Here is a 14,302-nt window from a genome sequence, read left to right on the forward strand (position 1 = left end):
GGTGCAGATAAGACAGCTGAAATTTCTACTACAGTTCATCTTAAACTGTTATATTTGTCTGTTCCAGTTAAGAGTTGAACAGCTGCCACCACACAAGGGAATACTGAAACRGTTAAATGAAACTGGAGGAATAGCACTTGGAAGTGCATCACTGAATCCAGACAAAAGACATAGTCTTGAGAGTAGACTAAAGGAGGCTAATCATCGCTGGCTAAAGGTTAGACATGTTAATGATGTAACTGTGATATAAAATTTTAATCTGCAACAAATACTTGCATTATGTATTTTCTGGTATGCATTCTTCCTGGGTGAACATACAGAGATATTTATATCCTTAATGAACCTGAGAAGGAAAAAAAGCTTACAGTATAGCGCTGTGAGAAAAGATGACAACACCCCATGGCCATTAGTACTTGAGGTGATTATGTTACATCCAAGTTTATTCCCTGAATAGCAGGTCTGCTGCTCAGTAGTGGAGTGCAGAGTATCATTTTTGTAGCCTGGCTGTTTTGAGGGTACAGCAAATTTTTTAACTTCTGTGACTCACATCTGTGAGAGGCAGTAGTAAAAGGCTGATTACATTTCTAGAACCAGTGTCACTTCCCAATTCTTTATTTCCTCCAGACCTTGAGGTGCATGCTGCTAAACACTGTCTCACGTTACAAAGTACTTCTTCCCGCTGTGAGCTTTGAGTTCTGTTTTCTGTGTTGCAAAGTCCCACTAATTTTGTGTTGGATTTTCTATACCTATGGAAAGAAGAARGGAAGATTTTCTGTCATTTCTTGTTGAAGTAGCATATTTTTTTGTTGAAAATAGTGACTATGATCTGGTCAAGAGTGATGAGTAATTTAAGCACTCTCCATTCAGGTCCTGTGTAACTGAAATTTTAGAAAGCACTGTGCATAGGTCCCACTGCTCAGAGTATGGATTAGCTTGGCTGAAACAGGTACGGATAGAATCTAAAGTGTGAAGCTGGAAGATTTCCCTAGAGACTGATGACAAATGGGAAATTAATCTGATGAATCTATTTATTAAAGTCATCAGGATGCAAGGGGGGAAAAGAGGAATTAGTTGTGTTTAACTCTGGGGGAAAAGATGAGAAAATAAATCTTCTTGTAAGTAGTTTACTCACTGAAAAGAAAAGTTGGAGTTTCTGGCCAAGTGTACTGCATCCATTTTTTTGTTGTTTGTTTTTTTGCTCCTACTGTGTTYGCAAATTCGTTATTTCAGATACACTCCTGGTAAATAAATAGGAATTTCTTTCATGTGAAGCTCTCATCACTTTCTTCTCCTTAGTGGAAACAGGTGGGCAAGGTTCAGAATGATAGCAAAAATGGATAATAAATATTGATCGTATTTACAAACTTGGAGAGAGCATATAAATCATTATTTAGGTGCTTAGACAGAAGTATCTATCTCTTTACAAATGGGCTTTCTGAAATCAGAACAGAAATCTCAGAACATTTTAAGATCAAACTACTGCTATTTACTAGATGAAGTATATAGATGATATATGTGCCTACATTTAGGCAGCAGTTTGCATATCTCAGCAGCAGTACTAAAAAGAGAATATTAGTTTTTAGGGTTTTTTTTAGCAAAATGGCACAAATATATTTGGAAAGAAACTCTTTTGTCTCTGAATATGAACTTTTGTTGATTACTTACATTATCTAAAAAAGTTGCAAAGTGAATATTTTGATTTTTTTTTYCCTCTCATTTGCTGCCTGCTAATACAGAAATGCTCCAGGTTACTTCTTGTCACAGTCAGCACAAGTCAGATAACTCTGAACGCTGTTGAAAGCAGTTAGGTTCTGTTACAATATATGGGGGGAAAAAGCTACTGTTCGTTAAATCACTGTCTTTACAAGTTGTAGGTCTCCAGATGTGAAACAGATTTAAGTAATGTTTTTTGAAAGCTTCCATTTAGTCCTAAAAGAAACATTTAGGTTGTTATCCACCTACTGAGATAAAATTGAGAATTTCTCACTGGCCCAGATTCACTAGTTGCTGAACATGCAGAACCTGGAATAATATAGCATACTTTTTAACAAAACAAAATAGAATTTGAGTAGTACAGGACTCCAATCCATACGTGTTAAGTGTGTGCTTTCAAATGTTTCTGCGAGGTGTTCTGTTTCTTGTATGATCTTGAAAGACCAGATTTTTTAAAAAAATAGAAGCTCTAATTTTGTCACTGTTCCCCCTAAAACTCTAGGTCTTGTAACAAAATTAAAAAGCATGGGAAGAAAGGCTGCGGGGATGCATGTTGTCCTCCCTCCGTTACGCACCTGGAAGCGCTGAACACYTCTCCCTCCCCAAGTGCTCAGGCAATGGCCTGTCGGTCACCTGAGCAGGGTTGTGTAGTCAGCTACTGTGATGGAGAGGGACTTTCTGTGTTCCTCAAAGGGCAGTGGGCTCACCTCATCACCCAGAGATTTMTCTGGGGTTTTTCAGTCCCTCCAGTCCCTTCTAAGGGTATTTTTTATGCTCTAATCCTTTGGTTTTAGCTACTTTGTTTTCTGGTATCTGTGCTAGAAATGAACATGTAATGATCTATCATTTCCAATTATGTCATCCTGCAAGATGACATTATTTTCAAAATATGAAAAGCACATGGCACATAAAAATAGCTCAGGTAGGTCCTTATCTAGCATACAGTGGAGTAACTCTGTTTACTTCAGAGAAGCTGTGACAGTGTATACCAGTTAAGAACGTAGTCATGTGTCTTTTAAGGTTATGAAAAATTTGTTTTTTGCCTTGATCTGCCAGACAGTGGAAGGAGGAACTACAGCTGTGAGTCTCGACCTTCAAGGTGACGTATTTGAAATAAGTCCTGTTCAAGCCTTCTTTATAGTCACAGAAACTGCTGCCCTAAAGCAAGGAAAMTTAAGCCTAGAAAAGAAATTGAGTATGAAAGGAATTGCAGTCACATAAAAGCAACTTTTTGCTTTTGCTTCAGTATTGTCTTTGCTTTTAGGTGTTTATATCATACACTGATGACCTTGAGAACAGATATATGAGGACTTTTTCTCTGGATAGTAATGATTTTAAAATGGCATTTGGATGGTAATAATTATTTTAAAATGACRTTTCTTTAGACACCAGTGATTCTAATATGCTGCTAACTTGGACATAGTTTAGGCAGAGAATGAAGATTAAAGTGCACATTTGAAAGCATGACTTTTAAATTCTAGTCTGATTTTACTTATTATTCCTTTTCCAAAGCCAGTATTTCTAGCAAAAATGAAAATAACGCTATCTTTATGAAAAGTCTTAATAATACAGAGAATGATGTGTTTTATGACCATTTTTATGCCTTCACATCGAGACTATTTTGTGTATTTTCACAGCTCAGAGTATCTTCTACTACTAGAGCCAAGGAAACTAGCCACCTAGTGCTTCAAAGCATAGGAACAGGGTACTAGGCACTGGAGTTTGTGATGAATTCAGTTCTTGTCATATACCACCTGCCAGGGCATATAACAGATCAGTAATGGGTTTCTTAGCTTTTACTGTGCAGTAAATGGATTGATAGATTAGGCCTGAGATCAGTGAACCATGGAATCAGAGGTTTGCTGGAAGGAGTTTATTATTCTTTAATATTATTCTTGGTCTGGTGTCAGCCAAGAGGGATGAGCTAGATTATTTGAAAGTAAGCTGGGTGCCAAAATCAGCATTCTCCTCATTTATCCACCTTAGTCTTCACAACATGTACTGTATGTATTATGAAGGTTATTATAAGTGCCTGATGGAGACATTTTGTTTTGCTGCCTTTTAATTTGTCTGCTAGTATTAGAACTAATTACTAGACATTGAAGAGCCYGTTTCACTGTTTACTGCCACAGCAAATCAATTTGTTGTGCTGTATGAACAAAAAAAAATTTGAGTGGAGTGACACGGCTATAATTTGTGAACATTTTCTGTACCACCAGGAAAAGTATAGATCTTCTTAGCTTGGTTGATCAAGTGTAGAGAAAAACAGATGGGCCTAGAAAGTACAGAAAGACAAAGTCATAACAAGGTTAGTTCATTTATTGTAACTTACCTTGGGCAGTAATTATTTACTGAATACCTGTGAATCTTGTGGCATCAAATTTCCATTGAAAGCAAGGTAATGAAACTTAGTTTGAGCTTACTTAGTTGAAACTATTATCATGACGATGATGATGGAAGAGAAGGGAGACTGGAAAATGAATGACATGATTTCTGTATTTTCAATTTGAAATGAAAGTAAGTATATTCAGTATTTTGGGAGCCAAAAGGTTGATTTTTTTTTTCCAGGATTTGCTTTCAGGTAATGAAAATGTCCCAGTTCACTTCCATATAGAAAGCTGTTACACTGCGTTAAATTAGCTTATCAGCAGTGGTGAAAAATGGGCTCAAATATATCAAAGTGAAGTTATACCTCTTTCTGTTTGATTGAGACAAACATGAAAACGTCAGCGTCTTTGAGAATGCTTTAATGGTGGCTTGTGGTTACGTAGCAAAAGGAAAACAAGTGTATATACGCTTCATTCTTTTATATTGGTGCATTGAGGCTACCGATAGTTAAGTTTTAAAAGGGCAAATTTAGTGGCAACATAAAGTTGCTGTTTCTCAGCATTAGCTGTGCTAAGCATAGAGGGAATGAAGTTGTCATCACATAATAGGAGTAGAATTAAGCTGATGACTCCCTTTAAAAAAAAAAAATATTTAAGGCAAAAGTTCTATTAAAACTTGCGTGCCTTTAGCTTTGCAGAGCTGTTGGATAATATGTGAAACTGATTTACTTCCAGGAGATATTGTTAGTCTGAAGTAAAGTTGAAYTTTGATCGTTTAGTGTTGATCATTTTCTGTTTATCTAGAGAGTGTGGTGGGTATATAGACTGTAAACAGAGGTGTAGAGATATATTCTTACTGATGATACGATATTATGTGATGCATGAATGATATATCTAAAYTTTCATTTGGCCACTAATTAATGATGCAGTGGGTCTTCTAATGAAAAATACCAACAAGGTTGTTTGGTTAAACTATAACCTTACTAAATAACAGAACTGTAAAATTATCAATGCGGTTACTCATGTGGGACAAACTCGAATGGTGTTATACTCAGTCTTCCCCTTTGGGATTTTTGTCTTATTTTTGCTGTGACCTCTACTCCCTATGGCTGGGTGTCCTGGGAAGAAAAGGTTGTCTCCTCACTGCAGAGACAGYTAAGGACTTCTGTTCCCCAGATACACTCTAGGACATGCTTCCGGTTTACTGGGGAGCAGAACTTAATYCTCAACAATTGCCTCTGCTAGTAATCCTCACTTGGGAGGACATAAAATTTATCTCCCACTTAATCTTTGAATTTCTAATAGGAAAGCAAAAAGATCTTTGGTATCCAAGCCCATAATTTGGTCTTGTTATGGTAGAAGAGCTGTTGCTCCTAAACACAGGATAATATAAGACTATAAAGATCTTCCTGTTCAGTGCATAGGAATCAAAAAGATTTCTCTGTGTCTTTTTTACCAGCTTGTTAYTCCAGCTGGAAAAACACTCACTTCTTTAGACCAATAAAGAAGTTGGAATATTCATGAGGAGTGAGTAAGGGGGAATTAAGGGAGCCACTCTGAAAAGGACTAAGTATTTTTCTTTTTCTTACTGGTCCATACAAACCTTGCATTTTTCTGAGGCTGAAGAAGCAGAAAATGTTTGTGTTTTCCAAAACCCAATTTGTTTCATATGTGGTATGGAAGGTTAATTAGAAAATCTAGTTTATTATTTACTTTATCATCTTGAATCTGAATTCCATTACACTGGAACCAAGTTGTTTAACTACTCTTTTCCAAGAATAAAGTTGGTGGAAGGGAGTAATATTATATACAGTTTAATTTAGCCGCTTAGATTAATAGTTTGGTTTCCATCTTAAAATTCTCATCTTTATTCTTAAAGGTRGTGGCAATAAGAACTCTTAACAGCCTTGCCTATAACACATATTGGGTTTATACTATATCTTTTAAACACAACCTGAAATCTTCAATAGCATTGCATAGCATGCTATTTAAGAAAATTATCATGTATCATTGTATTAAAAAAAACCCATAGAATACAGATGGCAAAACCTTGCATTCAATTACTGAAAAATTTAAACGCTTTCACCTATTTCATACTTTTTGCAAGTTGTGAACAGGAAAACGTTGCCTGTGCATTAGAGCTAAGATTTTTTTTTTCTTTTTTTTTAAATTAAATTTTTTGTACAGATTGTAAAAATAATGTAAACAAGAAGGTATAGAGTAAATCATTTCTAACTTAATAAGAATGCCTGAGTTATTTCCACCTTCCAAACAAGCAAAAAGTCCTCTGTGGCTTTCATATTTTTAGACGGTGCATACTGAAGATATTCTGATGTATTGATTGAAAGCTATTGAGATTTTTCATATTTTGAAAACAGCAGATTGCAAGTGTTACAAGATAGAACACAATGGGAATTGGGCACTGCAGTCTACTCAGTCATCAAAGGCAATTTTTAGTCATTTTAGCAGATGCAAACATTAGTTTAGGTCTACTTTATATGCTATACTGTAAGTCATCCTATGATTGCCATCAGAAGGAAATAGAGACTGTCCAAGACATAAGGAAGCAGAGGTGACATCTATTTTTTTTTCTTTCTATTGTTCAGTTGAAGTAATTTGAAAGGGGAATTATAATAGCTCCGTGAATGCCGTCAATCAAGGATAAATGTAGACATCACAGTAGATAGAAGAAGATGAGTTGGTTTAACTTACACTGACAGATTTGGCTGTTTACTGTCTGCAATATAGGAGAGGGTAGTAGATCAGATTTAGACTAAAACATCACTTATATTCTGATTTAAGATAAAGATTTGAATGCAACAGCATTTAAATCTGGTAAACTAGTATCAAGGGATTTTAAAATTTTGTGCCACATTTGAAAAGAATCTGAGTATCTACAAAGACCTGTGCTAATTTTAATTTCCAACCGAAATATAAATGAGATTCAATTGAGGTGAATATTTCTGTGTTATGATACTTACTGATTTTTTAAAGACTTCATTATTTTACAAGAACTGCATTTTATGATCTTAAAAAAATATAATTATCCAGAGATTTGATAAAATTGTTCCTTTTTTTTCTTCAAGTTAAAGTCAGATCTTTATAACATGTCTGTTCTCTGGAATTTATGAGAAGACTAAAATCAGATTAATTCAGTTCTTGGAAGCAGAAGGAACTGAAAAAATCAAGTAGATATGTAATTAATTGACATGTCTAGAATATCACTGATGGAAAAATATAGCTGATCAGTTGCCTTTAACATTACATATAACATAATTTGGCATTGCATTTCTGTTTTTTGTGGTGGTGAAAAAAATTGTCTCACCTCTTTTAGAAAGCTTTTGTCATTCAATGTATTTAAAGGAAGAAATGTAGTTGCTGCATCTATTAAAATCTTTGAGGAAAAGGTAATTTACAAAATAAATTTTCTGAAATAGAAGTGAACATCATAGTGAGAGAAACCCCAAAGAAAACTGAACCTCACCTGCTTGATTCCAGAGTTTTGTATGTGTCCCTAGTCCACATGCGATAAAAAATAATTTGGATTTTGGAAATGTTCACTTCAATTAAAAACTTAAATATTCTCAGAATGAAACAAATAGTAGTCAAAATTCTTTCGTATACAAGTGTCAGTCTTAATAGAATGCAATTTGTGTTCTGGAACATTATGAGATTAGATGTGAATCCTCAGGGGAGCCTTATATAAAAGTTTCACCTAAAAATCTGATTAAGTAGGGAGGCAGATAGGAGAACTAACGGGCAGAAAAACCCTTAAAATATAATCACAATTTGCTATGTTATTGGCAAAATGCTATAGTTTATACAGCATATAATCTGTATGCTATATAGTTTAGTGCTCATACAATGTTACGAGTTCATTTCTGTATAGAATATGTTAATAGCCAGTCATGCTTTCTTTCAGATCGAGACAGGTTAGAAAAAGCATGTTTGATCTCACTTGCAAAAGATAGGTGAAATGAATGATTGAGAATCTATTTCTAGAGCGGTTTTATGTGGATTTTTGGAGTCTTCTTTACAAGTTAATCTGTGTAATAGTGAGGTCAAGGAGATGAACRATGTTCATATTCTATCTAAGAGATGTAAAATCTGAGAGAAGAGAGTACTCTATTTATTTCATGTTACATGAGAATATAATAGAAGTTCCATACATCTTCTGACCACGTCCATTTAGCCATCTGACCATACCTAAAATCATATGCCTGGAGAAGACCATATAAATGGAGAAAGGATAGTATACCAGAAGTATGCATGAGCTCAGATGGTGTCTGGACAAATTTATGGAAGAAGAATCTATCAATCAATAGTGACTAAATTAAAAAAAATGTCCAGGCATCATTAAATTAATGTAAACTTTAAGCATAAACAGCATCCTGTTTCAAGGTGTTCAGTGGGGAAGTTCTACTGTTTCGAAGTACAGTTTCAAGCCATGCAAACTGAAGAGTTATTCACTGTTTAARGATATTAGAAATTCACGTGCTGTAGTGAAAGTTAAAGGGTTGTCTCATGATATAAAAAGGCAGAAAGGAAATGTAGASAGCTTTAAAGTCCTTCATGTCAGAATAACAAACTTTCTCTCGTTCGGTTTAACTTAATATTTTATTTCTAAGAATAGAGAAGACTACCAGTCTGGCTGAAAAAAATCATATTTTGGTATTTTAACCATAAGGAAGATGTTCGACATCCCTACTGTGTAGGTAACATGTAGACTGCCAGACCACTTCATCTGGCTTGTGTTCAAACCAAAGAGTCTCTCAGACAGTGAGGTGGATAAGGAAGGCTCTTCATTGCTTTGTTCTACTTTCTTTTTATCTGAAATGCGGAAGCAAATTAAAGAGCTTATTGAGAAAATAAYTTGGTTTATTGAAGTGAGCATTATCTGTAAAAATGGATACAACTTGGTTTATACTTTAGTCATATTTAGTATGTATCCTTCTTTAGTTGCATAATATAGCATTTTGATATTTCTTCMGAAATATACTACAGTTTAATAATATATATATAATATCAGGCTTAATTATCTCTGTTATAGTTAGCCTGGGCAAAGTGTCGAGTCCAGAGATATACGGAAGATATCATAAGGCATGCTGGTTCCATGATCACTCACTGCATCTTGGTTGCCCTTGGGTCGTTATTCAGAAAAGATTAGGGATTTCTGAGAATATTTGGAAGCTGTTGTGAGTATTTATGTTGTGTTCTTTAGGCATTTCACTTCAGGTGGCAGTTAGAAGCCTGGCCTCCCTAGGGTTTCTTGATCGTCCRTAGGGAGAGAGAACAACCTTCTCAGAAGATGACTCAGAATTGAAGCCAACTCTGTTGTGGAGGGTCCTGGTTCCTYCGCGTGAGGGGGCTGACAGGAGCTTGCTATTGCTTCTGTGCATCCCCCTTCTTGGGCTCCCTTCTCCTGGCCATGAAGGGTACAGCTTACACATGCTTAAGTCTGTTGCAGTAGAGAAAGGATACAGTCAGAGCATGCAGCTGCGCATGCAGAAGCAGTTTCAGGTTCGGCAGATTGGATGTGGCCATGAAGCATCTTCTGGAGGACCCTTTTTCCCTGAAACATGGAAAGTCTATCTTTTTAACTTGGGCAGCCAAAGCGAGACGTAGCTTGCATAATAAGAGCATCACCAGCCCCCTTTTGTGCTCCCCCACAGACATGTGCTTTGCACAGAGTATTGCACTGGTCTATTTTTATTCTATTAACATACAAAATACAATGTACATTTTTCTCATTTTTGAGCGCAAAAGTAAAAATTAAAAAAGTGTCTCTTTTTTTTTCAGTTTGAATAAACAGATGCAGTAGCACAGAATCATAAAAGGGAAGTTTTTAGTTCTGTAGTTCCCTGATGGATGATATATTTGGGTACATTTACAGACACCATTTTGATCTTGTCACTTCCCACAGACTGGAAATGTCAGGGAAGTCATTTTATTTTTCCTATATGCAACTCCCTATCTCATAAGAATGTTGTAAAAATAAATTACCTGGGAGATATTGCAACATTTTGAAGGCATAAAACATTATAAAAGCAGTTACTAGAGTTGCTCTACAATATTTCAGGAGTCCTACAGAAAAATATATGATAACTCTCTTTTTATTAATGACACCATCAATTTCCTTTATCTTGTTAAATATTAATAAATTTTCTCCTACCACAGTACATTGTTTACTGACATTTGAAAGGATTAGTCATTCTGACATTCCTTCAAGGAAAAAGTTAAGATATTCAAAATGTTTTTGCAGCAATCAGGCAATAATTATACAATATTAAGAGCTTTTGTGACACATTACAGAATGTTTGCTCTTTTCTTTTGAGGCAATTTTTTGAGTATACTTGGAACAGTCAGGATTCTTTGTTCTGTATACATACTAGAGTCTAGCTTTATTTGTTTTACCTGAGTTTTGTTTTTCAGGTGGGATTTGAGATTAACAAAATATTACAACCAACATAATAAATTTAGCAAAAGCCAAAAATAATTAAGTTCAAAATTCACCGTGGTATTATTTGTGGATTTCAAGCCATACTGCAGACCAACATGGGAAAAACATACAGGAAGGAACTGCTTACAAGAAAAATGTGTGGATTTCCTAAGAGGATTTCTTCCAGCTTGTATTAAAACAGTACATTTTGGTTTTATTCCTTATTCCTTTTTTTTTTTTTTTTTTTTTTTTTTTTTTTTGGTTCCTCACAATCACCTCTGAAACAACTTCTGTAGCCCCAATTGTTCCTTATTGCCTGTATTAGCTCTTCCTGCCTCTCCAAAAGTAAGAGGTGGATTTGTATGATTGCTCAGTCTCTGAAATCTCCCACACTTCACCTGCAAGAGGTTAAACAGATTCTGGAGGAGTTGGGTACGGGTCCATTTCTGCATAAAAGAGGAAGCATAGAAGAGTCTTGGTGCAGGAGGCAGGACTCTAAATTTGCATTTTGTGGGGTGAAGTAAAAAAGAATTGTTCTCTTATTATTTTTTAAAGTTTCCACAATGTGTGCTGTTAATAAGATACAGCATCTAGGCAAGTTAAATGCCAATTTACTTAAATAGCAGTTTTCCATATAAAGCAATACTGTGAAGAAAAGATGAATTCATTTTCTTAAGTGTGAATCTGCAAAGTGTTTATGAGTATCGGTTGTGATGTTGTAATTAGGGGTAGTACAAGATTTACAAATCTTGTAGTTCTAGATAATAAAATGTGTAACAGTCCTATTAGCCATAGTTGATTTTTTGATGTAAACTGTGAGTTGACCCATTTCTGCATTCATAACAATCTTACTAAAAATGCCTGAATTACATTGGGTAATTAATATTAAGCAGATAGCTACTTCTGAAAAATAAATCGTTTTATTATTTCATAGAAGTCTCTCCTGAATGTTATTACTCTGGATATAAAATTTAAATACCAATTTCTAAATTTGCCTTCTGAGTCAGAAATCCTAATACGTTTTATTCATTTTATCAAAAGATGAAAAGAAAGCTCTGATAAAAATGCTGCCTTAGCTTCCTCAAAAGTGTATGGTAACTGCTGTAGGATTTTGAATAAATGTTATTATCTTAGTAGATTGGACAGCTCTTAATGCAGCATTAGTATTATTATTTTTAAGGGTGAATCAAAGTATAAGGCATTAATGAACAGTTTTAGTTCTATTCTTATATTGATATTAGTTACAGGTATGTAGAAAAAAGAGATAAATGTATATATTTATCTTCTTTTTAGAAGTTTTTTCTTTGATTGTTTTGCAGCATTAAAGTCACACAACATTAAAGTTGGAGGTCAGATATGATATTGGAAAATTCATTTTCCACTATGATATAAAATGGTTTTGAATTTCCTTTTGAGAAACTACAGGTTTTGCTCTTAAAGGTCTTACATTTCTTTTAGTGTTTCTCCTCTTTCCTATAGCTGCCCGTTCTAAACAGAAACTAGAAAGTGTGTCAAATAGATAAGGTGACCAGCTCTTTCAGAAGTTTTGGTTAAATGTAACATCTGAAATATTCTGATTCAAATAAGCTGATAGCAGTTAGACCTGGAAACTTGGTTGGGATGCCAGGCTCCTCTCGTTCCCTCCCCAAAAGCTGATTTACCTGTTATGTCAGACTCATCACTATTTATATTGTCTTACTCAATTCTCCTTCATTAGTAACTACTTCAGGACACAAAAATCTGTATGGTGCTTGTTTCAGGAAATATGCATGAATGGGAGCTGTAATGGTTTTCCAAACTTTTTTTTTTTTAATTATTTTTTTTACTTCTAATCTCAGCCATGACACTTGGTTTTAAGGAGAGATGAATTAGTGCTGACCTCATCAGTATCAGGATAAAAGACATCTCCATTTGAGAAGTGCATCCAGGTAGGCCAGATGCCTGTTGAAGCTTATACAGTCCACTCAGTTTTTTCCATCAGGACCCCATGGTGTTTGCTCTAACCCATAATCTTTTTCTGATTTCTCAAATTAATACACCAGTTAGTCACCTAAATGCCAAGACTTTTCTATGTCCACTCCCAAATAATATCTACAGTAAGGACAAGTTGGTTAATTAATAGCAACTTACAAAGGCATTTTTCACATGTTTAAACCTAGCTGTATTTTAAGATCTAAAATGATTTTAGAATATATAAACTTAATCTTCAGGTAGGGATAAACTRGATTAAATTGATTGACTCTAATTATTTAATTTACCTTCATTATGTAGCTTATAGCCAGGAACTACCTTTTCCATATTGATACTACAAATCTCTGATCCAATTATGTCCATCTTCTCTGCCAAAGTGCTTTCTTTTTTTTTTTTCTTTTCTAGAGAGAGCTCTGTGAACCAAATCAATAAGGATACTAAGTCTATAGCTTGCATTTTCAGGTGCTATATGTTGCATAAATATTTGTGGGTTGTTCCATTGCAATGCCTTCTGATTCTGTGTTGCTTCTCAGGCATTTTGGCGGTTTTTAGAAACTCTACAGCAGTTTTGTAAAGGCTTTTGGGAAACTTCTCTCAGGTGTTTGCAATAGAAAAAGATGTCAATATATTTAGTTAGTGGCTGATGGAAGCTGCATCTGTGAACTGATTACATGTGAAACTCAAGCTTTCAGCTCTGGACACAGTCTTGTGAATAAAGGAGGCAGACTACGTGTGATCTTGTTAAAGGAAGCAAAAGGAGGGCTGCAGTAAAGGATGATGAGACAAAGCAGTGGACTAGAAATCTGTCATGAAAAGAACTAAAGGTGAGATAGGTTTGTGATGCCCCGTTTACTTAATGAATGAGATTGGCCTGAACTACATCAGCCAGGGTTTATGATGTCCTGTAAATTAATATTGTGATTCTCTGAGAGCTCTGGGAGTGCTTCTACCTCTTCAGCACCTTCCAGCTCAGTGCTGAGCTGTGCTGCGGTCTGCCATTTTTGTTTCTTGACTTTCCATGGGAAGAAAATTTTGATTGATGGGCCTGAGGTAACTGGTTACAGGCAGAGAACCAGTACTTCAGGATGGAYGCTGGAGCTTGCTTGCCTCACGGTTTATATGTAGCCTGAGGGACTTGGTATGGATGTCTTCTGCTGTAAACTGGAGAAAGAACAGTTACAGCACTGTTCTTTAGAGTTCATCCTTTGCTAAGAGTCAGTGGAAGAGTCGTCTCCTACTGTAAGCCTTTTATGGCTGCTTTTGGCTTTCTGGAACTGAGTGAGAGACAAAGAGAAAGAAAAGAATAAAATCATCGATCAGATTAGTTAGCAGAGATTTAAGGTGGAGGCCTTGCACTCAGAACTGTCCTTGTCAAAGGAGGCTCCCTGACTGGTAGACAGCAGAATGTGTATCAACTGATTATAAACACTAACTATAAAAAGCAGTTAGATATTCAGAAGATTGTGATATATATTGCTGTATTTACCATAYGAACAAATCATTTGGACAAATCATGCAATATGGTTGTTTTTTGAAAAAGCTAGTCTGCTAGATGAAGCAGAAACTTGTTTGTGGCATTGGATTGGTGAATTGTTTGTCTTCTGCATTAATGGAAAAARGACTTCTTAATAAAAATAAAGCTTGGGAATATTAAAAATAAACAATTAGCTTGTGAAAAAACGTCTGGAAGATGTGTGCCAAAGTCAGGTCCTGAGAGGCTTGTAAAGAAACATGAAACACTAGYTATACTGCAAATAATAATCTTCTATACATATTGTTAGCACCCTGCTTTCATCTTCCTTTAGTAATGTGGTCTTAATTCCAACTTTGTTAGAGATACTATGGTTCATAA

General features: G+C 35.3%; 1 protein-coding gene across 9 annotated transcripts in view; it reads left to right on the plus strand.

Annotated features, from left to right (window-relative positions):
* The window catches only part of DMD (dystrophin), a 1,137,868-nt gene that overhangs the window by 692,514 nt on the left and 431,052 nt on the right, over positions 1-14,302 (plus strand). For all 9 annotated transcript variants that reach the window (XM_085319436.1, XM_085319439.1, XM_085319437.1 and 6 more), the window contains one exon: positions 68-217. In XM_085319436.1, coding sequence (XP_085175562.1) covers positions 68-217 — 150 coding nt within the window. The remainder of the gene's footprint in view (positions 1-67; positions 218-14,302) is intronic.

The sequence above is a fragment of the Rhea americana genome, unplaced genomic scaffold, assembly GCF_003343005.1.
Source record: "Rhea americana isolate MKP2758 unplaced genomic scaffold, rheAme1 scaffold_59, whole genome shotgun sequence".
Taxonomy (NCBI): domain Eukaryota; kingdom Metazoa; phylum Chordata; class Aves; order Rheiformes; family Rheidae; genus Rhea; species Rhea americana.